The following is a 23,979-nucleotide window of genomic DNA, read 5'->3' on the forward strand; positions in this document are numbered from 1 at the left end:
ATCTTTGCTGCTCCTCCAATAGTCCTCCCTGTAGATCTGAGCTGAGCCTAAGTGACTTGCTTCGCTTTAATGCACAGGACAAGTGATGCTCCCCAGCTCCTGGGGCTAGTCCATAAGAAATCTTCCAGTCACCCCCATCCCGGGCAATGCTCTCTGGGGCAGGCCAGCTACTGCATAAGACAGCTGGCTGCCCTGAAATGTCGTGTCTGAGAGGCTCTCTGTGCGCACTCCTGTCAACAGTCCCACTGAGCCAGGCCTTCCAGCCCCCTCCTCCGACCCTGCCACCAGACCCCTGAGGGAAGCCATGGAGGTCCTTCCAGACCAGCCCATCCACCAGTCCAGGTTTCCCTGAGTCATCTCAGTAACGCACGAGGCACTGAGAATCATCCAGCCAAGCCCTGCCCAAGTCCTGCCCCATGAGATCATGAGATACCATAAAATAGTTGCGCACAGTCATGAAATTTTTGAGGAATAAATACCCAGAATAGAGCATGTGTGTTGGGGAGCAGGGAATCTAGATTGTATTTCTTTTTGTGTTTATGTTAAAAGTGCATCTGTGTGTCTGGTAGTAGAGAAGGAGTGATTATGCCTGATTTTTGCAAGGGTGTCTATGTGCTTGCTTGTGTGTATACCACCTGTGTTTGTATGTGTGTGTGTGATATGTGTGTGTGTGTGTGTGTGTATTTATGGCAGAACCTGCCTCCTTGCTTATTTATGAAAAGAACTCACAATAAGCATAAATATACTTTCTATCTATACAAGAGTAGGATTGAATGGAAAACAAGGACACAGCCTCTAATTAGAGGGTTCAAATGGGAAACTCACTCAGTATAGGCAATCACTGAGCACCCACTGTTTGCCAGAAACTGTGTGAGAAGCCAGGAACCCAGAGAGAAGCAAGACCTGGTACAATGCTCTGTGCAATCCACAAGCACAGCAGAGACTCTGGGGAAGATCCAGCCAAGATGAGATCTTGAGTTCCTTGGGGCAGTTACACCAGGCTCTGTGGGCACCCTGAAGTCCTGGCCTCCAAGCCAGTAAGACTGGTCACACAAGCCTGTGAGTGGGCAGCTCAGGACCAGGCCAGTTCCCCCACTCCAGCCCTCCCAGCAGGGCAGCAGTTCTCAAGGGTTTCTCATGAGATGGTAGAGAGTATTTTGCAAAAGTAGCTCCATGATGGGTCAGTAGGTTTGGAAACATCACATAAAACTGATTTAAAGATTCTTCACCTGCTTAGCTTCTCAGTGCCATTATGACATCACTGCAGGGTGTCAGTCTCCAAGAGGTTATACAGAATGTAGCATTTAGCAAAACCACTAAATCTTGAAACCCCTTTTTCACTGAGCAAATGGTGGTATTTATATGTCAGGTAACTAATTTAGGAGAAATTCTGCTGCAGAAATACCAAACGTCAGACACAACCCTGGGGGTCCGTCATCTGCCCTGCCCATCTCCACGCATCTCCCATGAAAAATAAGATAGTAGTTAAGAAATCCAAGCCTGAACATGCAGGCCCGTGGCAGGAGCCATGTGAGGGTGGGCGGGGTGGGGGTGGGGGCACGGAAATGAACAGCAGGGCAGGTGGATGTTTGTATGGAATAGGTGAGAGTCAGAAAGTGGACCCAGGCCGGCACGAGGGAGGCTGCCCCCAGGCCGCTCTGCCCACATTCCGGCTCGCTCCTCACTCTCACGCAGCTCTTGCTGTGGAGAGACCCCGGGCACACACTGAGATTCCCTGCCTAGTTAGGCCATGCCTGGGGAGCCAACGTTTGTCTTTCTCAAGACTCCATGTTACTTGGTGTATCAACCATGCCTTTGTATATTCTGGATCCTGATGCTCTAACATCTAGGCCTTTGCGGTCTCTGAAGAGACTGCCCCTCCCAGGGCTGCTGGCCAAGGAGAGAAACCAGTGCTGTTTCCATGCCACAGAGCACCTGTTCTTGTGAAGAAAAAGAAAACTCAGCAATATGTATTTATTCATTTTCTTGAGAATAAAAACCTCTTACTGGGGACCCGGATGAAATCCACCTTTCCACGTCTGGTTTCTTCTTCAGGCCCCCAGGCTTGAGGATATTCATGAGAACGCCTTTCCTAGGCAAATCTACCAGCCCTCCCCTGGATGGGGTGCTCTTACTGTCAGCCACTACCCACCTGCCCCAGTCCCAGACACGCGGGCACAGCCCCTGAGCCCCGGGGCCTGCTGAAATCATTCACACTGGCCGGTCCCAAGGCTGCTCACCCTGCCTGTTCCTTCCCCAGGGAAACTACAGCAGAGGCTCTTTCCCATGTTTCCCCCTTGCTCCCTGCCTCCTCTGACCCTGCTGCCTCCCCACGTGGTCCTTCACAGAGCACCAAGCCTCCTATTTCTAGGGATCTGTGAGTGTTATGACCTTCTTCCTTCATGACAGTCATCTCCATGTCTGTGTCACACCTGAGTAAAATGAATCCCCGGTACCCTTAAAATTCTCAGCATCTGGAACCACAAGACCAGAAGGTGAGACTCAGCAGAGACAACCATATTACACCAAGACATGGATACACCCAGGGAGTGTCATGCAAAATAGCTAAAGAACAGCTTTAGTACAGCCACCAACCAAACCAAATAGGCACACACCCAACCGGAAAGAACCCTACAGCCCTGGATACTCCAGTAAGGGATACAAGCAGCTTTTTCTAGGGCAACTAAAATATAGACTGTAGAATCTGACAGACCTGAGCTCAGCTCCTAGCCCTCTCACAAACTGTGTGACCTTGACCTAGTCATTTAACTTTTCTATGCTTCAAATTTTTCCTCTGTAAAATGAGGTTAAGAATATATTGTTATAATTATGAATGAATTTAAAGTGCTTAGTACAGAAGCCAGTACATATTATACATTCAATACATATCATTTTATTATTATTATTATTATTATTATTATTATTATTATTATTATTATTACTACTACTACTACTACTGCCACTACATACAAATAAATGGCATAACTAAAGGTATAGTGCAATTACTCAACCCTTTGAGAGTTCACGGTGTGTGCCACCTGAGCCAGGTACTGGGACAAACTTGAGCATTGTTGCAATTCAGAGCAGAGACCAGCGAGGACTGGATTAATCAAGTCTGGTCATACAGTAACTGAGCATCTACTATGTGCCATGCCCCATGCTAAGTACTGAGTGCATCACTGGGTCAATTACAAAGAGGAGTGAGACATGACCCCATGGGTCACTCTCAGTCGAGCAGGAAAAACAGGTGCAGAAATGACTCTCTATGATCCAACCTGGTGTGTGCTATCATGGAGGCATGAACAACTGCTGGGAAGCTCAGAAGGAGGACAATCTCCTAGGGAAAGACAAAGGAGGGTCAGGGAAGAAATCCCAGAAGAACTGGGTATTGATGATCAAGTAGGAGTTCACCAGGTCAACAGGAGAATATGACAAGAAGGAGGAAAGGCTCACCACCAAGGAGATGCGGAGAATCTCAGCAGGGCTGTGAGCCACCGAGAAGTTGCGAGCACAGAGCACAGGCACAGGGCTAAGGGCATGAGGACTCTGCACTTCAGGGAAACAAGTTGAGGACAGAGACAGAAAGAGTCAGCATCAGTGAGGCACTTTGTCCAGGAAAGTAGCAATGTGACACAAGCATGGTTACAGAGCCGTGGCCTGGAAGCCCAGGTGTGCGCAGAGCCTCTGGTGGGAGGAGGTCTGTCACTAGCAGAAGCCACCACTGAGTGAGCACCAACCACGTGCTGAGTGTGCCCTGCACACTGACATGAGTGCCTCTACCTCCCTGTAGGGCAGGTTCACCTGCATCCACTTAGAAATAAAGAAGCTGATGCTCAGAGCAGCTTTTAAAAACCAAGCATGATGCATCAGCTCAAATGTGGGTGGGTTTCTTTGCAGAAATAACTACAAAAAACATGAAGATGTTGCTGCCTCAGAAGACACTGGGTCATGTGCTATTGTTCTTGCATTTCCCAGAAAAGGTGGCAAAGTGTGAGCCCATCAGAGCACCCTGATCCAGGGACGACCTCTAAATACAGAACTTGGAGAAGAACCCTTGACCTTGGGTACATCCAGTCCCTTCCACGAAAGCATCTGGTCTCCTGGGACAGCTGCTATGAAGCTGGGCCTCTGCCAGGTTGGCGAGCGGGCAGCAGGCAGGAGGCCATGGTGGCTGAGGAGCCAGGACATGGCAGGACACGATGTGCCCCACTCCAGGCTGGTGCAACACGCCGGGGCATCCCTGACTGAGATGACAGACACCCATGTCCCTGCGGATCAGAAGCTGTGGGTAGGGCACTGGAGGGAGGTTGTCCATTGCTTGGGAGAAAATGACAACGTGCTCAGCGCTGCACACAGAGACACCCTCTGTCTGCCCACCTACAGCGCCCCCCCAGGGCTGGCAGCAAAGCCAGCACTTGCAGCTGGGGAGCCCCCCGGGCTGAGGAAAGCCTGGGTAGGCCTGCCCTGTCCTGCTCCTGAGGATTGTGGGGAAGCTCCTGGCCTGCGGAGATGGGGAGGTAGACGTACATGGGAGGGACACAAGGGGGCTTGGTGGCCACAGCCAGCAAGGCCGACTGGACGGGGTGTGAGTCACCTAGGTGGCCACCCAAGCGCCTCTCCACTCACCATCCCACAAACAGTGGCCTTTCCCTGTCCCCAGGGCAGGACTCGTCACTACCAACAGCCAGCAAGGGTGGAGCCAGCAGCTCACCAGGCTCAGTGGACTCGGCGCCTCCCAGTACTGGGGAGGCAGGCTGACTTCCTGAGTGGCTATATCAGATCAGGCAGGCTGCAGGCTTCGAGGCCCAAGTGGGGAAAAGCACTAACGGAAGCCTGGTGTGGCCCCGAGAACGGAGAGTGCTCCTTGCTGCCCCCTGCCTCAGCCACCAGCCGCCAGGGGCTGCTGCTCCAGCCTGCTGCTCTGCAGAGCTCTGGGGCGGCCCCAGACATGGAGCTGGGAGAGCCTTCTAGAACATGCACGAGGCTGGCTGTGGGAACACACAGGGTCTCAGGTTTCAGGGCTGCCTATTTGATGGACAGATTCACTTGAAAACAAAGAGGGAACAAGCCAGAGCTGCACAGAGATGGGCACCCCTTGTCCTCAGGACTTGAGCTGGGAGGCAACGCATTTGTTCTCACAGGACACAGCTCCTTCTCAGGAGCAAACATGCCTCTCTAGGCCAGAGGCTGGGGACGCAGGACAGGGCGGGGGGCCACGCTCTGAAGGGGTCCCAGGCCCACACCACTGATGCCTGCTGACCTGGTGAACCACGGAAAAGGGAGCCTAGCATGGCAGGAGCCCAGGGAGGGCCTCACAGGGAGCCACCCCCAAGCTCACTGTGGAGGTGACCAGGGTTCTCAGAGGTGAAAGGGGAAAGACAGTCACACAGCAGGGAGAGGGGGCCCAGGGGCCAAGGCTCAGAGAAGCAGCTGCCATGCAGAGCCAGGAAGAGGTGCCCTGGGTCACTCTGGCCTAGCGGTTCCAAGGATGAAACCAGGTGCCAGGCTTTGGTCCGCTTCCCCCTGCGTTGGCCTGGCAGCCCACAGCCTGCCCGAGGCTGTGCATTGTTGTGACTTAAGAATTCAGCCTGTGTCCCCCGCACAAAGGCAGAGAGCAGCTCAGTACTCGTTGGTGGCAGATGGCCTCTTTTAATACATCACCAATTTTCCCATCTTTTCTAATCAGTCCAATCAACAATGAAACATGCTCTCACTCTCCCTTTGTTTTGTTTGTTGCACGTTACAAGACCTTCTCTCGACCCGACTCCCCTGCCTGCTGCTGCCCATCTCCGTTTCCGGTCCCAGCAACGCCTCTACAGAGTCATCTGTGCTTTTCTTCACTTCCCTTCTTTTCATTCTCTCTGAAACCCACTTAGGCTCTTGTCCCCTCCCCGCACTGATTCTCCAGAACTGTCCTCATCAAGGTCCCCAGGGGCATTCGTGGTGCTGATCCAATGAACATCTCTCAGACTTAATCTTGCTTTTGATCAACATTTGACACAATTTCTCACTTCCTCGGCCTTGAAATACTTTCTTCACCTGGCTTCCTGGTTTCACCTCCTACTTGGCTTTAAATATCTCCCATGGGGCTCATGACTCCTAGATGCATATTTCCAGCCCTAACCTCACTCCAGATTCACATGCACAACCGCTTACTCAACATCTCCATCTGTGAAATCAGGCAGACATCCCCAGCTCCGTAAGTCCAAACCTCAGCTGGACCCCCGCTGTTCTACTGCAGGCTTGCCCCATCTTGGTGGATGGAAACCGTATCACTCCAGGTGCTCAGGCCAGACACCATGGTGCAAACTTTCCTCCTCCTCTCATACCAACATCTAGTTCCTAGGGAAACCCTGATGGCTCTGTCGCCAAGACATGTCCACAATCGGTCCCTTCCCACTGCTGTCCCCTCAGCCGGAGCCCCCTCGCCTCAACGCTTACTTACTGCAGTAGTCTCCTAATTGCATCTCCTGCTTCTCTCTTCTTATAAAATACTCCCCAGGCTGCACCAACCAGGTCAGAGAGCATCGGTGCTCAGCTTAAGCCCTGAAAAGGCTCAAGGTAAAAGTCCAAGTCCTCGGAAGGCCAAGCCGCCATACTCCCTCCGCCTCTGGCTTACCTGCAGAGGCCCTCCACCTACGCCATCCGAGCCGGGCTGGGCAAGTGCTGGCCCTCAAACGCTCCACCCCAGGGTCCTTGCTCCGCTTATTTGCTCTACCCAGGACACCTTTCCCCAGAGTCAGGTGACTAGCTCCTCATCACCTTCAGTCTTTGCCCCGAACCACCTTCCCCCCGAGACCACCCCCCCGGCCAGTCTGTCCTCCCACCTCAGAATCCCTGATCCACGTGCGTTTCAGTTTTTCCATTGCACTGTAACTACTACCACATGACATAATTTGCACATTTATTATACTTCTTGTTTATGGACCATCCAGAATGCAAACTCCATGAGGCCAGGGCTTTACTTTTGATTTGTTTTGTTTTGGTCAGATAGCTCACTGATGCATGTCACGTTTTTAGCACAGTACCAGGCACATAATAGACTCTCAATAAATACCAAGTGACTGAATTGAATGAATTTTGGCCTCGCTGTGGCCTTGGACCTTGGCTTTAGCATCCTTATCTTTTGGCAGGAACACCAAACAAAGCATCTGATGTCACAGCTGGTGGGCTGTTGTGCAGATTCACAGAAGCTGAGAAAATGACTGGAGAGTGGGCCACGCAGAGTGGCACCTGTAATAATCTTTTTTATTGCTCGGGTAGCAGTAAGGATACAGGTGTTCATATTATTCTCCGTAACTTTTGTATACATGAAAGATTTTATACTTTAAAAAAATTAACAGATATTCAAAAAGTTAGCCATGCTATTGAGTGCCCTTCCTGTGCCAGGTGTGGGCTGGGAAACAGATGGGGAGCACAAAGAGCCATGGTCCTGTCCTCCGAGAGCTTGACACGAATAATGGGACACAACACGGCCACCTCCGGAACAACACAGCAAGGGCGGAACCACAAGGAAGCCGGTCCCGGACGCACAGACAGCTGAGAGACACAGACTCTCAGCAGTTCTGAAGTTCAGAGGCACAGAGATGACTGTGGCCGGGGGGTGGGGGAGTCCGAGCACCTTCACAAAGATGGGGAGCAGAGCTCTGAGCAGGCCAGGGAGGGAGAGGGGTTTCCTGGAGAGTAGTGGAGGCACAGCGTGCTCCCTCGAAATCCTCACCGGAACCTCTCAGGTGGGCTTGTGTGCCGCTAGTGGAGCATCGGACCCCAGAAACGTCCTCTTAACCTCACCATCATTTCTTCATCCATTCACTGAGTGGCTTGATCTTATGCAACCTACAATGTCTTGTTTCAAGGGGTCTATAAATCTGTGGGCCAAAATGACTAATTCATTTAATGCCAGGCATTGGGCTTAGGGAAAGATAAAAAATATATGGCCCTTGTCTCAAGGACTCACAATCTACTACGGGAGCTGGACGCTAGTTCCCGTTAACACCCTCGAGAAGGAGATGCAGCAAAGGAGAGGACGCAGGCTCAGAGGGGCCGAGGACAAACGCAGGCCCTCAGGGGCTCCCACGCCAAGGACGGGCTCCCAGGTAACAAGGGGCACTGTTCTCAGTGACCGCGCGCCCTCTGAAATGCCTGAGTCAGCCAGGGGGCTTGCTGGGAAGGCAGATCCTGATTCTGTTCATCTGGGGCGGGGGCCTGAGAGTCTGCATTTCTACTAACTCCCGGATAAGGCTCTGCTGCTGCTGGTCTGAGGACTACGGTCTGAATAGCACAAGGCTCTGGCTAGACCATTCAGCAGCGAGCCCGGACCACGTTTAGATCATTCTAGAATCTCCAGATCTGTGCATCCCAAACCTCACTGCACATCAGAGTCACATGAGCAACTTGTTAAACATGCCCAAGGCTCCGTGCTAGAAATTTGGGATGGATTCCACTGATTTTTTTATTTTAAAAAAGCTGCTCAGGGTTTCGGGGAGCACTGCCGTTCACAGCCGTTTCGGAAGAAGACTGCGCTCCTGACCCTCCCAAGACCCAGGACGACTCGCCCTGCCTGTCCCATTTCTCTGACTCTCTAGCTCCACCTACTGTATCCATCTTGTCTGTCACAACGACTTTGAAACTTCCCGTTCGCAATTAGACACAGGTCCCAGGAATGCTTCTGGGGTTTTATTTAAAGTGTATAAAGAAGGCTGGCCCCTGACCCTAAATAAGATTTAGTCCCCACATTAGCTGGCCTCGATGCTTTAAGTTTCTCAGCCTGCAATATAATCGGATTCATCTCTACCATGAGCCTCAATAAAGGGTACAGCATATAGAACAAATAAATGGCAGTGGAATTTAAATGAACACTGATTTAAGCATTGCCCTTTCTTCTGACTATTTTTATCAAGGAAAACATTTGGAGAAGAGCAATTTAAATGAGTTATATCCTGTGGTTCTCTGGGACACAAAGTGGGCAACTCCTGAGCATGCGCACCTCAGATGGCAACGTGGGAGAAGGGATGTGGGGTGCAGGCCTCTGCAGGGCACTTGTGATGCTCCAAGTGCTATTTGACAAGCACTTGCAAACATTATGATTCAGGATCTAAACCTGCATGCTTATCAGAATCAACTGGAGAATTCACCAAGGCTGCACATTCCGGGTCCTGCTCTAACCTGCTGAGTCCAAATCTCTGGTGGTAGAACCCAGGAACTTCTCAAAGCCCCCAGGTGACGCCAATATTTGGGGAGCACTGTGTCACCCTCACAGCCCCTGTCACAGATGAAGCCACTCCAGTGCAGAGGGACTTAATGAAGACACACAGCCAGAAAAGTGCCAGAACCAAAGCAAGGAGGCGGAAACAGGAGAAAACTTTTCTCGTGGCATTTTCACAAGAAGTCAAAGTATTCAAAGTCCTGAGGGGAGTAACAGCTGACTACTTTTTGCTTTGGATACAGCGGTGTTTCCTTGGGATGCACAATGAGGCACGTTCCATTTTGGCCATGACTACCATGTGAAGTTCACCCTGTATGGCCCCAAACAAGTCATTCTTGGCGACAGAAAGCCAGGGACGTCGACAACCCATAAGAAAGTGGTAATAATTTACAGGGCACAACTCTAGCAAAGAAAATTCATTTCCTTTTCCATAGAATGATCAGTTTGGCAGACGGGGGCACTATCACACATGCACACATGGGTATGTAATGGTTTCAACAAGGCATTTGATAAAATCTTTCACGATGCCCTAAAGGATGGGCTGGGTTATACCGGCATAAGTACAGCTAGGTAAACTCACATTCCTCAGGGGTGTGGAAATGGGCTTAGGGGAAGGGCTCAAATGTCATGCCACTAGCTCTCTTCTGGATCTTTCCTCCTTAAACACTATCAGTGAAGGGTTGGCAAAGAAAGCATGTTTGTCACTTACGGTCCAGATGGTGTAGTGAGTTTGTACTTTGAATTATATGCTATTCAAACCCATAGCATATAAGAGGATAAAACAAGTTGACAGAGTGAGGCTCCAAAACAAGGGAAGTGTTTTCATGAACTGAAGACATGATAATATAATTATCCACAAACCAGGAATAATTCATATGTTTGCAAAATACTGTTATACGAGTCAGCAGCAGCTCAGTATTGAGCATGAAAGACTCACTGTTCTTTCTCTTTCCATCTGGTGACCTCTCACCCGCTGGGCATCTCTAATTGAATAAAGACCAGAAACTTGATCCCATTTTGCTCCACCATTAACTGCAAAGTGTCTATCAAAGTGGCTATTAATAAACTCAGTGTCTGCTTAGGTCCAATCAGGGGAAGACACCAACGAGCCAATTCCCCTTTTCCTGTGTTTTCAAGTTTGAGTCACCCTGTCCTTCGATAAATAAAATTTACTCAAGAATTTCAGAAAAAGTCTCCTATTGTTGGTGGAAAATGTTTCATGTATTAACTCATTTTTCATTTGCCCCCCCCCCCACTTACATGAGGTACAGGGGCCGTGATCCCTGCCCGTCCACGAGCACCCTGTCCTGGGTCCTGGTGTGACCGTACCCCCCAGAAGAGGCCCTCCTCCTCCAGGGGTTCAGACGAGGCCTGGGCACTCCCAGCCCTCTGCTCACTTCCTCACCTCTTTCAGGTCTTTGCTCAAGTGCTAGCTTCTCAGCGGCACCTGCCTTGACCTCTGCATTTCAAACCCATCACCCTCCGGCCTGTGCTCCCTGTCACCTGCCCCTCCTTTATTTTTCTCCACAAATCCCTCTCCGTCTGGCTTTACTTAATTATTTGCTCATTCTTTTCTCCTCTGCCTAAGGTAAGCTCTGGGAGGGCACGGATGTTTGTTTATTTGCTTCCCCAACACCTAGAAGGATGACTCCCACACAGAGTGCACAACTGGGGGAATACCTATTACTAGAACAAAGAAATGAATGACAAGACAATGATCTTTTTGTTTGGGGAACTGGAGCTCTGAGGCCATACAGCTGTCAACTTTGTAGCTTAGGAAAAAAGAAGGAAGGGAGGGAGGAAAAGCATCATCTATTAGAATCATTTCATAAAAGAAAGGTACTTGAACTTCCCCAAAGTGGGAGGTGCATTCTCCAGGATAAATACTAATCTTTCCCAAGAAAAAGTCACATCAACATTATCCTATTCTCTTCTTTCATGTGCATCGGCAGAAACTTTGGCACCAACACCCACGTCCCCAGCCCGCCAGCCCTGCGTCACTACGGCCCTTCCGTAGGAAGCAGACGGCCACGCACTCCTGGCTGCGCCTAGCTCCCGAACACACACCTGTTTGTGTTAGAATCACTTTTGGCTTTGGACAAAGTTGGGGATCCAATCCAGGACCACCACTCAGATTAGTGACAGCCATTGTGACACCAGCCTGCGGGGCACAATCTTTTCACTCTGAATTTTCAGCAAATTGATACTTTTTGTACAGCTCTTCCTACCCTTTTTCATGCAACTGCTCTGAGAAAAAGAAGACTCTTTGCAAACCTCACCTCGTTCACTCTCGAAATAAGCTCACAGAGCAGGCATATTAGCCCCAGTGTAAAGATGAAGAACCCCAAGATCTGAGGGGCTAAGAGCACCTCCGTGAAGGCAGAAAGAGGGGTGAGTGCAGTGGGGCCACACCTGTGGGTGGGGGGCAGCCCTCCTCTGCAGACCCTTGGAGAGTCAGTGCCCAGGAAGTGTCACCTGTGACCTTCCAAGCGAAAAGCCAGCCAGGTCTTCTTCTCTCTTCCTTCTCAGACCCCCATCCCGTCCTCCGGGTTCAGCTCCAGGCCCACCTGCTACCAAAAGCCAACTTCCCGCCACCTCACTCCGGCCGCTCCCATCTCTGGTCACAGTGGCCCTCGGTGTCCAGACCACAGTGGTTCAGACACACCTAGCCCAGCCATTCTCTGATGCTTCCTGCCACGAAATTGGCATTTTAAAACACCGAAGCACAAAATCAGACATGATGTATGTTATATGATGCACATTATCTCATATGGTGATAAGCTCACTGGCTGTGGTTTGAACTTGAGACCATGTATTCTTTGTAGCCCTGCAGGGCCTAAAGTGTGCAGAGCAGACACCACAAGCTAACCTACATTTGTAGGGAGCACCACCGTTGTGTCACAGAGTGAAGTGCTGTGACTCACATAACTCTTCTGAGCTTCACAGGACCAGGCAGGGAAACGAGTCTCTCAGAGAAGTGACCTTGTCTAAGTTCATATAACTAGTCATTTGGAATGTTAGGCTGCAACCTTGGTTTCTAGATCCTGTGTCTATAACTCTTTGGCACCTCAGCATATTGCTTCTCAATAGCACATATACATGTGCCAAAAAAAATACATTTCCTGTTGGCAAGGAGTGTAATCCTCATCCATACTTTTAATTTAAATGCATCGAGTTATATATGCCTTTGAAAAAATAGAGGAGGGAAAAAATAATTTCAGCGATGCATGGCAAATGCTCTTGCTGTTTTCACCCCAAAGAGTAATTCCCAGAGGGATCTTGGATGGAAAATATAGATCTGCTATTTCCCCAATTGTCTCACTTCCCAGGTGGATCTTATGGAGTTAACATCTCACTGCCTGATGTGAGTATAATGGTCAAGGAGAGAGGTCACATTGTGCCAAAAAGGTCAGTCGTGCAAGGCTTCACAGGAGGGATGGAAATCTGTTCTAAGGCTACAGAAAACAGGCCCCGTGGTGGACTTAATAAGAGCTAAACCTAGTTACATGCATATTAAGTGCTTTCTGGCTTTTGACTAACTTAATCCTTACAAAATCATTTTGTAATAAAGGAGAATAAAGGTGAATAAAGGAGACTCTGAAAGATCATCTCCAGCCAGCAAGCTGAGAGCTAGGCTTCGAGCCCTGATGGGGAATTAACTGAGTCCACTCCCTTAACCATCTCTGCTACCGTGCCCAGGAACAGCGGCTGCAGTGCACCAGCTTCCTAAGGGGCTCGAGCCACACACAGTTTCTGCCTTTTGCACTGACTTTAGATCCTAATCTTCACATGGCCACCATACAAAGCTCCCTACCACTCTAGCCCTGACCAGAGGGGTAGGGGAGACAGCTAGGACCCTAAGCAGCAGTGAGGGATGGCTTTGGGGAACAAGCTGTGGACTGGGGGACAGCGCCAAAGCCAGGCACCAGGTGTGTGCAGGTGTGCTGATCATTCCACTCCAGACACTTAGGGAGCAGGTGGGATGCTTTACATCAGGACAACAGAGGTAAACCTGACTGGCCCAGGCCAGCAGGGCTGTGTGTCAGGTGCTGTAGCCCTTGGGAGCACACAGCTCTGGGAGACAGGAGATAGGTAAGGAAGTACAGGGTGCTAGCCAGTCAGAGATTACAGCATCCAGGGCTTGGCCCCTTGGGCTCCAAGTTCGTATGAGGAAACAGAATTGGTTTCCATCAGAAACAGGTGGAACATGGAGCAAAGGAAACGTTGGTGTCACCTAGTACAAGAATGGCCTCCCCCAGCCTTGGCCACTAACCAGAGTTTTGCAGAGATGGTGGCATTTGAACTGGGCCTTGAAGGACAAGTAGCACTGCAATCAGTTGAGAAAGAATGACTTGCACATTCTCTGCAACGTGTTGAATGTATTCTGACAGCAGTTTGCTGAGAGGGGTTAAATCACAACCAAATATAATAGTGAGGAATTCAAATTGGACCCAATAATCACTGACTTTGCTCGTGCACTGCTGAGTTACCATGTTCATCCCAGCTTCTTGTCACTAGTAAGAGGAACCTGGGGCTGCATGGCTGTGTTACAAGAGGGCTGGTGGTTCCCTGTTTGTAGTGGCCGAGTACCGCCTCCAGGGGGAGCTGCGGCCCCGCCACAGCACCTGCAGGAGGGGTGGGGTGGGCCCAGGACCCTGACAGGAGGAGCGAAGCTGCCACACTTCCCCGTCCCTGAGTGGGGGGTGGGGAGGCCGGCCGTGGAGATTGCTTCCCACAGCGTTTCTCTCGAATCTTCCCCCATCCACAGGCAGCGGCTGGTGGTTTCAGGCGCACCTCAGGAGCCCTCCCTGGACCAGATGGGCAATGGGTGTTCCAACCGGCTGGGGCTCTTGGGAAGAGGGGGACACTTGGTTTTGTCTGTCTATGCCTGCCCCTCGGTCAGGGGCGTGGGCCCAGAGGTCCCTGAAGGGAAGGGCCAGGGAGGTCTTGTTCGGCCTCTGTCCAGGCTCTGGTCAGCGTGGCCAAGGAGTCCAGGCAGCAAACGTGTGCTCTGTGCAGCTGGGGCCCAAATTCCAGCCCCCTGAGCCTATGGGGAGGAAGGTGAGCCCAGCTTTTGAGAGGCCTTGAATGCCAGGCTAAAATGTCTGAACAGAGACTACACTCAGAACTCTCTATATTCTGGGGGCTGGATTTGTGGGTTTCTTCCTTATAGTACTGAGGCCAGTCGTTCGAGTGTAAACGAGCTGCACTACCTTCACCGTAATATTTGCAGCCCAACCTGTAACAATGACTCTTTTTTTTCAGGTTTAGTCCTATTATTGATGCTACCACTTACCGAGCACCTGGGAATATTATTAGATATTGTAAGCCCCGTTTTACAGATGAGACAACTAAGGCTCCAGGAGGTCAATACTTACAAGTGGCAGAACGGGCTTGAGCCCAGGCACCATAGCTCCTGCCCCTCACCCCCGGCTTCACACTGGGCCCCATATATTTGGCCCCGGCCTGCTTGCTTGCTTTCATAAACTGGGCTCCTGACCAAGATAAATGTCACCATGTGTGCCCCAGCCAAGGAGTAATACTATCCCAAATGGCCTTAGGAACAAAACCTGCAGACTCAGCTTGAGGGGAACACCCTGTCCCCACAAAGCCCAGGCTTCACTCAGGTTGAGCCCTCAGCCTAGAAGCACCCCCACCCCACCCCAAGTGCTCTGTTTATTGAAATCCTACTCTTCTCTGAGGCCTGGTTCCAATGCCAGCTTGTCAGAGATGCCTTCCCTGGCCCTGCCAGTTGGAATTTCTCCTGACCGGTAGCCCTGTGAACTTGGCGGCTGGTGAGGGGCAAGCCAGCCCACTTACACTCTGCCTTGACCTCCTGTGGGAGGGACCAGGTCTCACCCATCTCTCTGCATCCCCCAGGGCTCTCCACACACCCGGGGCCCAGAGATCAAGCCCACAGTCCCTGGGGATGGTTGTGGCTGGTGACGCAAGTAGATGGTGCCAACTTAACAGGTGCCTCCAAGGGGCTTCCAGCTGCCCTTTCCCAGCCCTAGGGATGAAAGCACCCCACAACACTGGGCAACTTGCGCCCTTCTCGGGAGCAGCCAGCCCACCTTGGGCTCCTGGCCACAGCAGCTGTAGCTCCTGCCTCATGTCCCGCTTGGCGAGTCCTGCAGCTCCTCCTGAGCTTTCCTGCCCTGTGGTCTGTCCATCTGGGCAACTGCCTCAGTTCCCTGATTTGGGCTCCCAGCCGACTGCACTGGGCCAAGGAGACCAGCTCCCCAGTCCACCTAACTGCTGTGGGCAAGTCCCGGCTTCATAGCCTCCATTTCCCTGGCTGTCCAATGGGAATGACAGTATCTGCCTGAGTCGTACAATACGGATGCCCACAGTATTAAAGACTCACATTTCAGGACTGCCGAGAATATCGGTCACCCTATAGACGTGGGAAGGTGTGCTTCTCAGTCAGCACAGAGCTGCTCTGTTTAAGAGAGACATTCCAGAAATGGAAACAAGACAGTCATCTTAATCCCCAACTAACCCCAAACCGGTCTATTTAACAAGAATGTGGAGGCCCCTGGTCTGCACAGCACTCCTGGGGGGAGGGCCTGTTCCGGTCCTCAGCCTGCAGAGGGAGGGTCGTTGCTCGGACCAGGCACTCTTCTGCAAGCATCGGACCCTCAGGAAACACATGCCCGAAGGGCCAAGCAGGAAAAGGTGGCAGAGGCGGGAGCAGAGTCCGGGCACCCCCCTCCCTCACCTGCTCCCCTGCATTTCAGCCTGCTCACAAACATCAAGCCCCAGCAGGGCCTCCTGCCCCTGGAGGGAAGGGGCCACCTGGGGATGGCTGGGACTGAGGTGGCCGCAACAGGGACTTCAGGGACAGGCAGCAAGAGGCCCTGCCTGCCTCCTGTGTGCCACGCCCCTCCCTCCATTTCCCTGGGATGCAGTAAGCCCAGGTTCTTCCAGCTTCCATGGCACTCAGAACCCTCCAGGGCCAGCCCAGGCTTCTGCAGCTCGAACCAGAGACCGAGTGTCACGGGTGTCCCAGACGCCATTTAACAAGCTATGCTCACTGCAGTGAAACCCTCGGCCTCTGGGAGAAACAGCAAGGCCTGAATTCTAGCCCAGGCCCCACCCTTGGTACCCGCTTCTACTTGGGTTACCAGAACACCCTCTACTCCTGTTTTGGAGGCTTTAAGTAAAAATAACACTTTTGAACCAAAGCCCTTCCATCTAGGCTGAGATCTACAAGAGGCAGGCCTGGACAGCCACCAGTAGAGCCCACAGCACACACAGCAGACTCCCTGGGCCCGTGGTTGGTGGACCCATGACCGCCCTGGGTGGTCTCAGGCGGGGCCTCTCCTCGCCCGCTCACCACACGGGGACTACACCCGCTCTCAGCACTTGTGCTTGGCCAGAAGGAAACCCTTAAAGACCCTGCGTCTCTGTCTTGAGAATCAAAGCAATCAGTATTTATTTCCCATCCAAGGCAAAGAAAAAAAGTCTGTAAGTCTTGAGTAAGTTCTAGAACCTCTTCTATAAAGGCAGCCTGGGTAGCAGGAGCCCCTGGGGAGCAGCTGGTCCCATCACTATTTGCAGAACTGTGAATGCCAATGCTAAATGAGCCCCTCTGGGCACAAATCACCCCCACTGGAGCCATCAGTACTCCTTAGCTGGGGGGTGGCAGTTTGCAAATGGCCACCCTGGCCCTTACCCAAGACCACGGTGAATCTGGGTGGCTCCTGCCCGGCGGGGGCTCCCAGGTGGAGCCACAGGTGTCATCCTGCCCCTCCATGGCCCGGCCTGGGGATGCTGGCTGCCTCCTCACCCAGCAGTGGGTAAGCAATGTACTGCAGCAGCTAATTCAACTCTCTCAGGAGCCAGGAGGCTGGGCCCGACGACGCGGGGCTCAGAGCAGGCAGGAACCCAGCCAAGTCACAAGGCTCAGGAAAAGAGCAGAGTGTTGAATTGCAAATCCTCTCCCACCTGGGGACCGGCTAGCAACATGGAGACACCGCCTGCTCCCTGAGGGGTGCAGAGATTTCCAGCAGATGCCAGCGTCTGCAAACTCTGTGCAAGGGAGACTGGGTGAGGGGCATGACCCCTGGTGCCAGCAGCTGGGCGTTCAGTATCCATTCTCTCTCCTCATCAGCCATCGGAGGTATCAGGAGAAAGACTCAGAGATGGACTAACCTCCCCAAGGTCACACCCCTCTAAGGACAGAAGCAGGGAGACCAGGAGGGAGGAGGTGTTGAGGGAGGGACACCGTTATGTGCTGGTGACAGGGAACCTTGCAGAAGGCTGGACAGATAGTGGCCCATTCCCTTTCAGCTGTACCACTGGTCTTCACCAAAAGCCCAGGATCCTCCCTCTCTGTCCTCAAGTCCCCATTCCTCTGAGCTGCCTCTGCAGAGGGCCACCGTCGCCACTTCCATCATGCTCAGCAGCACCAGTCAACGTGACGGCTCCCCCGATTCGAACACCTTCCACACCCCAGGAAGCTCGCCATTTCAGCTGCACTCTGGTGTATGTGCACAGCAACCCTGCAAGGTTACAGGCAGCAAAGGGGAGCTTGAAGAACTGGCCTTGGGTCACACAGCGGGAAGTGGCAAAGCAGGGCCGACTGGCTTCAGTAAGGTGCTCGCTTGAGATCTAGTTCTATCCTGCTGGACTCTTAGATTTGTGGTGATGAGGCTGTGCTCAGATGAGTCAGGTTTTAGAGGCACCTGGCTGGGTGGTGCATCCTCTCTATGCAGGGGGAATAATTACCTCCCTTTCCAGGCTTGGGGGCTGGGCTTCCCCAGGTGCTGTGTCCAATTAGGAGCAGAGAGGCCCTCCAGCCCAGGCTTCCACTTTCCCAGGTCACCACCATCCTAGCCACACTGGTGCCTCTAGCCTTCCTTAGCCTGGAAAAGCACAGCGAGTGCCAGAGAAGGACCACTGTGCAGAGCCTCAGAGCTGCCCCTCCCCCCCACCACCACCACTGGGAGAGCCTCCACAATCTGCCCCAAAATGTCCTTAGTGTAAGGGAGAAAAAAACACTTTAAGACACTTCCACTGAGCTAGGCTACTACCTCGCTTACTATTTTTAATTCATCCTGTCAAGATATTTTAAGAACCTCATGACTGACGAGTGCTAAGATTGTAAGTAATGCTCATGTTTGCCATTTAGCCAGAAATCTGATAGAAGCACAGCAGGACACGGGCAGTAGCTGCTCTGCACCCAGCAGACGGGTGTCATTCCGTGGATGAGGAAGGAGAGGGGGCCTCTGGGACAGACGAGGGACTGTGGCCCCTGGTGCTCCGAGCCCAGGTGGGTCTCATGCCGCCATTGGTCTCAAGGGCTGGAGATGGGGACACAGGGCTGATCTGCGTCCTGCTGCCCTGTCAGGCCTCCGAGAGCCAGCTCGGGGTTGGCTGGTGCACCCAGACATGGGCTCCCGGAAGCTCTGCGTGGTGGTTAAACCTCACAGTCTGTCACACTGACCTAAGCTCTAGATCTGGCCACCCTTGGAAGCTGTTCTGACTCAGGGAAATTCACTCCACCTCTAATTGCCTGGTTTCCCTATCAGGGGTACAGGGATAAAAAGAGTCTCTCCCTCATAGGGTTGTGGGCAAGCCATGCATGGAAGGTCCTTGACACAGTGTCTGCAGTGAATTAAACCCTCAGAAAGCCTTGGCAGCTGTTAATCCACACAGTAACTTTGAGGTAGGCATTAATAGCTCCATTTTACAGATGAAAAGACAGCCTTGGTTTTATTTTGTATTTACATCAGCTACAGACTGTCCAGCATTTCCGACACCAGAGCCCCTGAGGACTCATCACTGCCCCAAGGAACGGCACCAGGACCACGCTGAATAGGCCCCTGAGATATCCCCTGAGTGCCCGCAGCTGCCAAGACTCCACAGGATGCCCCTTCCCCTAGGCTGCAGGCCCAGAGTCTGGGGTCGTCTGGGAGCCCACCAAGAGCGCCTCGCATTTTTCCATTTTCCATTTTGTTGCTCAGCTGTGACCCCTTCCTAGACCATCACTGCCCTCCTCTCTTCCTTTGCAAATCTGACTTTGTGGACCCAGGTCGAACATCCCTCCTCCGAGGGGCCTTTCCTGCTCTCTCCACCCCTTAATGAGTTTTCTATTCTTTGACCTCTGAGGGAAAGGAGGAAGTTTCGGGCTGATATTTCAGAGCTCCTTCCGTATGCCAAATTCTTTTTCTTACAAAATCATTTCTAATTCTCAATGTTAGGTGTTATTTTCTAGGAGAGAAAACAAGCAACAAGCACAGAGAGGCTCACCGGCCCAGGAAGCTGGAGCTGGGGGCTGGGGGGCACCCAGGGTGTCCTCATCATCGCTCCCCCTATTCAACACTCTGAGCGTGTCAGGGAGGTGGCTTAGCTGTGAGTTCAGGTCTCATCATCACAACTGCTGTCGGGACCCCTCGGGATGGGGTCCAGGCCCTAACTCATCTTTAATACCTCACACAATAGGGAGGACACAGCATGGGAAAAACTCACATCACTCTGAGTTTTTTAAATTAATAAACATAATTTTTTTAAGAGCAGTTTAGGTTCACAGCAAAATTGATCTGCAAGTACAGAGTTCTGAGATGTGTGCATCTGCCGCACTGTCTGTCCCCATATGTGTGCATTTCTCTTTAGTGCTGAATACTATTTCATTGCCTAGATATACCGCCGGTGATTTATCCACTCACCTCTTGAAGGACATCTTGGTTGCTTCAAGTTCTGTCAATTGTGAATAAAGCTGTTTATAAACATCCACGCAGGTGTTTGCATGGACATAACCTTTCAACTCCTTTGGGTAAATACCAACGAACGTGATTGCCGGATCATGTGGTAAGAGGATATTTAGTTTTGTTAGAAACCGCCTCACTGTCTTCCACCGTGGCTGTACCATTTCACGTTCCCAGCAGTGCGTGAGAGCTCCTCTTCCTGGCGGTTCGGAATTCTGCCATTCTAGTAGGTGCGCAGTGCTTTCTCATGGTTGTTTCCTTTGCACTTCCCTGATGACGTATGTTGTGGAGCATTTTGTCATATGCCATCTGCATGTATTCTTTGATGATGTGTTTGGTAAAATCTTTGGCCCACTTTTTTAATCGAGTTGTTGGTTTTCTTACTGTTGAGCTTTGGGGCTTCTGTGTATCTTTTGGGTAACAGTCCTCTTTTGTGCACATGCACTACATCTGTCAAGGTCCCAGTGGAAGATAGATGGGACACCGGACCTGGGTCCTTGAGGAGACCTGATAAAGGGACTGTTATGGACACGGCAGAGTTGAGGAAGCCTGGCAGGAGATGGTAACACAACCTGGACCAACAACTGGGGAGGCTGAGGCCACACTGGGTTGAAGGTAAAGGTTGAGGGGCAGCAGGCTATTGGCCCCCCGTGTGTCCACATCCTAATCCCCAGAGCCTGTGAATATGTTACATGATGCAGGTCACATTACCTCCTCTGCCACACTACTCGGTAATGGGGAATGAAGGCAGCAGGTGGAATTAAGGTTGCTGGTCAGCTAACCTTAAAGTACAGAGACTATTCTGGATTGTCTCCAAACAATAATCTGTAGAGTTATGCCTCACCCTCTCTCCTACTTAGACACTTACAGCTTGGAACATGCCAGACATCTCTCCCTTTCACTGCAGCTTCTGACCTCCTTGTGTTTATCCAGGTGGGCCCATTATCATCACAGGACCTTTAAAAGAGGAAAGGGAGGCAGAGGAGAAGCAGAGAGGTAACAATGTGACAGCAGTTCGGCCCAATGTTGCTGGCTTTGAAGATGGAGGAAGAGAACATGAGTCACGGAATGCAGAATGCACGTAGCCTCTAGAATCTGGAAAAGCAAGGAAACAGATTCTCCACAGGGGCTTCCAGGAGGAGCACACCCTGCCAACACCTTGATTTTAGCTCAGTGAGACCTGCGCTGGTCTTTTGACCCACTGACCTGGAAGACAATCAGTTTGCATCGCTTTAAGTCACGAAGTTCGTGATCATTTGTTGCAGCAGACACAGAAGATGAGTACACTGGGAGAGTGGCTGGGGATGAGGCTCGCCCTTCAGGGCTTCTGGGTGAGGGGTCAAGGGTGCCAGCCAGTCCCAGCAATCCAGTAGGGAGAAGTCAGAGGAATACATACCTCCAGCTCTCTCCTTCCACTTTCTCGCCAGCCACCACCAGCTGAACCCATCCTGAGGCCAGAGGGCTCACAGCAGAGTGGACAGGAGTAAGGAGCAGACCTAGAAATGAGGGAAGGTCTGTGTGTGTGTGTCTCTGCCTCTGTCTCTGACACACACATACACCCACACACAGACACTGTTGTTGCTGTGAAGGTAAACACTGACCCTCTGAGTCAGAAAATCCTACCATGACTCAATCTGGAAATGAGAGGAGTAGAAATTCATTCCTTCCTTTTTTTTCCCCCCCTAAGGTTCAAGTAGCAAATAATCTCTCCAGATCACTTCTTGGCATCAGGACCAAAAGCTGCATCAAGATTGGAAGCTGTGCTCGTCAGCCCAGGCTGCCATAACAAAGTGCCACAGACCAAGTGGCTTAAACAACCGAAGTTCACTTCCTCAGGGTTCCGGAGACTGGAGTCCGACAGGAAGGCGCAGCTGAGTCGGCTCCTGCCCAGGGCTCTCTTCCCCCTGGCTTGCCCACGGCTTCCTTCTGGCTGTGCGCTCCCATGGCAAGGGAGGAGGGAGCTCTCTGGGGCCTTCTTTTATAAAGACACAAATCCTATTAGGCTTCATGACCTCATCTAACCCTAATTACTTCCTTATTCCAAATACAGTCACGCTGGGGGCTAGGGCTTCAGCATAGGAATTTTGGGAGAACACAGACCAGTCTGTGGCAGAAGGTCTTCTGAAGGCATCTTGCATGCAACAGGCAGAAACATCAGAAACATGGACAAAGCAAACAAAAGGTCCTGGACTCAGAGACCCCCTGGCCTGGACAGTAAGCCTCATCAATACTTCATGTGTTTGCCCAGACAGCCCCAAATAGAGCATCTCTCCATCTCTAGCATCCCTGGACTCAGTACCGCCCACACCTGGGGAAGCCGTCCGGCACTGAGCGGTTCTCAGTTATTCACTGCACAATTAGAGATGGAGTAATTTAGCCCAGTCTGGATTAAACAGGAAAGCCAAGATTCTAATTTTACCATAGACATAATATAGTGGAGGATATCAGGGGTCAGAGTCTTCAGTACAGGCTGAAACTACTCCTAACACAAGTGAAGTTTTGTTTTTACTCAGAGGCAAAATTAGGTTCAGATGGGTTTGGAAAAAGCAAGCTCTCAACCCTGAGCATCTGTTCGTGGAAGAACTCTCTGGGAGGGGTTCAAGTTGGGGTGATCACGAGTGAGATTTACAAACAGAGGGTATGTCAGTCATTTGCACCAGTCCCCTGGGTAATGACAGAAATTCTAAGCCCTCTACACCTATCTACAGGGGAAACCTCTGGGTATATCAGTGATGCAGAATCCGCCTCACAGCCACATTAACTACGTTTTACAGTCCGCCTATGACTGGCTGGAGAGGCTCCTCCGTCTATGTGAGAGAGTGTGTTTACCTAGAGCTGTCCTAAAAAAGCTATACCTCTTTCCTGGAACTCTCCCTGGAAAATGGGCCAATAGCGCTCATTCCAATAGCGCCACAGATAAAAAACCAGAGGGAGCTTCCCTACCATGTAGAAGTTAAAGGTTTAAAGCCCTCAAGTGACAGCCTGGGTACTTCAGTTCTGATAGCCTCCTATCTACTCAGCACTCTAACCCAAAGAAGTGAGAACAGATTGTCATATTTTCACCTTCTTTCTAAAATGAGTAAACCAAGGCTAAGAGAGACCGATGGCTTGGCTGAGACACACATCTAGTGAATGGCAGAGCCCAGACCTCCTGGGAACCCAAGCCCAGGGTCCTCACCGCTATTCCAGCTTAGACCTTGGGTGACCAAGTAGTTGGAGAATTCTTCCAAAGGGAAGCAGAAGCTCACCTTTTCCCAGGTCCCTTAGGCCTTTTTGAGCTACATGAAACCCAACAAAAACTTATTTATTAATATCGATTATTTGCTTCAAAGAAAATTTGTCTAAAATCCGTATGTTTGGAATCCTTGTTATGGACTGAATTGTGTCCCCCTCCCCCTCCATCCATGTGTTGAATGGATGACAGTTATGATTATATATCCAGATGGAAGATTACACTATCACTGGGCCACAGCAATTTTGCCAAAGACAAAAAATCAGGAGACCTGGGTTCTGTTCCAGTAAATGCCAGGAATTCCAAGTGTGAGATAAGAAGGGAAGAGGCCAATGAAAGGTTACAAAACATGCTAAACACACTACTTTTCACTTACTCCCAGTGCTTTGAGAATGACACCCTCAAAGGACCCCGGAAGACCCATGATACCATGAAGATGTCCCCACCAGGGACAGAGGTGCTCCTGAGGATGTTAGTGTGGCCCTGAGGTGGCCCTTTAGCAAGCGCAGCTGCAAACTGTTGAAGCACTGGCAAGTTCTTGCCCAGCGTCTCACAGCAGCACAGCACAGGGACCCGGGAGAATAGTGCACACTGATGCCTACTTATCCTGCAGGTGAGGAGCCTTCACACAGATCCACTCATTTAATCTTCACAGAGATTCTGCCACGTAGATAATATTTTTTATATGCAGAGAGGTTGAGAGAGGTTAAAAAAAAACTTGCCCAAGGTCACACAGCTAGTAAGTGGTGACTTCTGGTGCAACCCATGCCTATCACCCTGCAGCCAGCACGTGCTTCCCTGGGTACAACTGACCTGAGGAATGTGAACGC

General features: G+C 51.2%; 1 protein-coding gene across 3 annotated transcripts in view; it reads right to left on the reverse strand.

Annotated features, from left to right (window-relative positions):
* LPIN1 (lipin 1) overlaps positions 1 to 17,014 on the reverse strand; it is a 99,699-nt gene extending 82,685 nt beyond the window's left edge. For 2 of the 3 annotated variants that reach the window (XM_073216398.1, XM_073216392.1), the window contains exon 1: positions 16,884 to 17,010. In XM_073216398.1, coding sequence (XP_073072499.1) covers positions 16,884 to 16,964 — 81 coding nt within the window. In that variant the 5' untranslated portion in view covers positions 16,965 to 17,010. Of the gene's footprint in view, positions 1 to 16,883 lie in introns of all 3 variants that reach the window. The other variant, XM_073216443.1, reaches the window with a different exon arrangement.
* Between the last annotated feature and the right edge of the window lie 6,965 nt (positions 17,015 to 23,979).

The sequence above is a fragment of the Manis javanica genome, chromosome 1 (genome assembly GCF_040802235.1).
Source record: "Manis javanica isolate MJ-LG chromosome 1, MJ_LKY, whole genome shotgun sequence".
NCBI classification, from domain to species: Eukaryota; Metazoa; Chordata; class Mammalia; order Pholidota; family Manidae; genus Manis; species Manis javanica.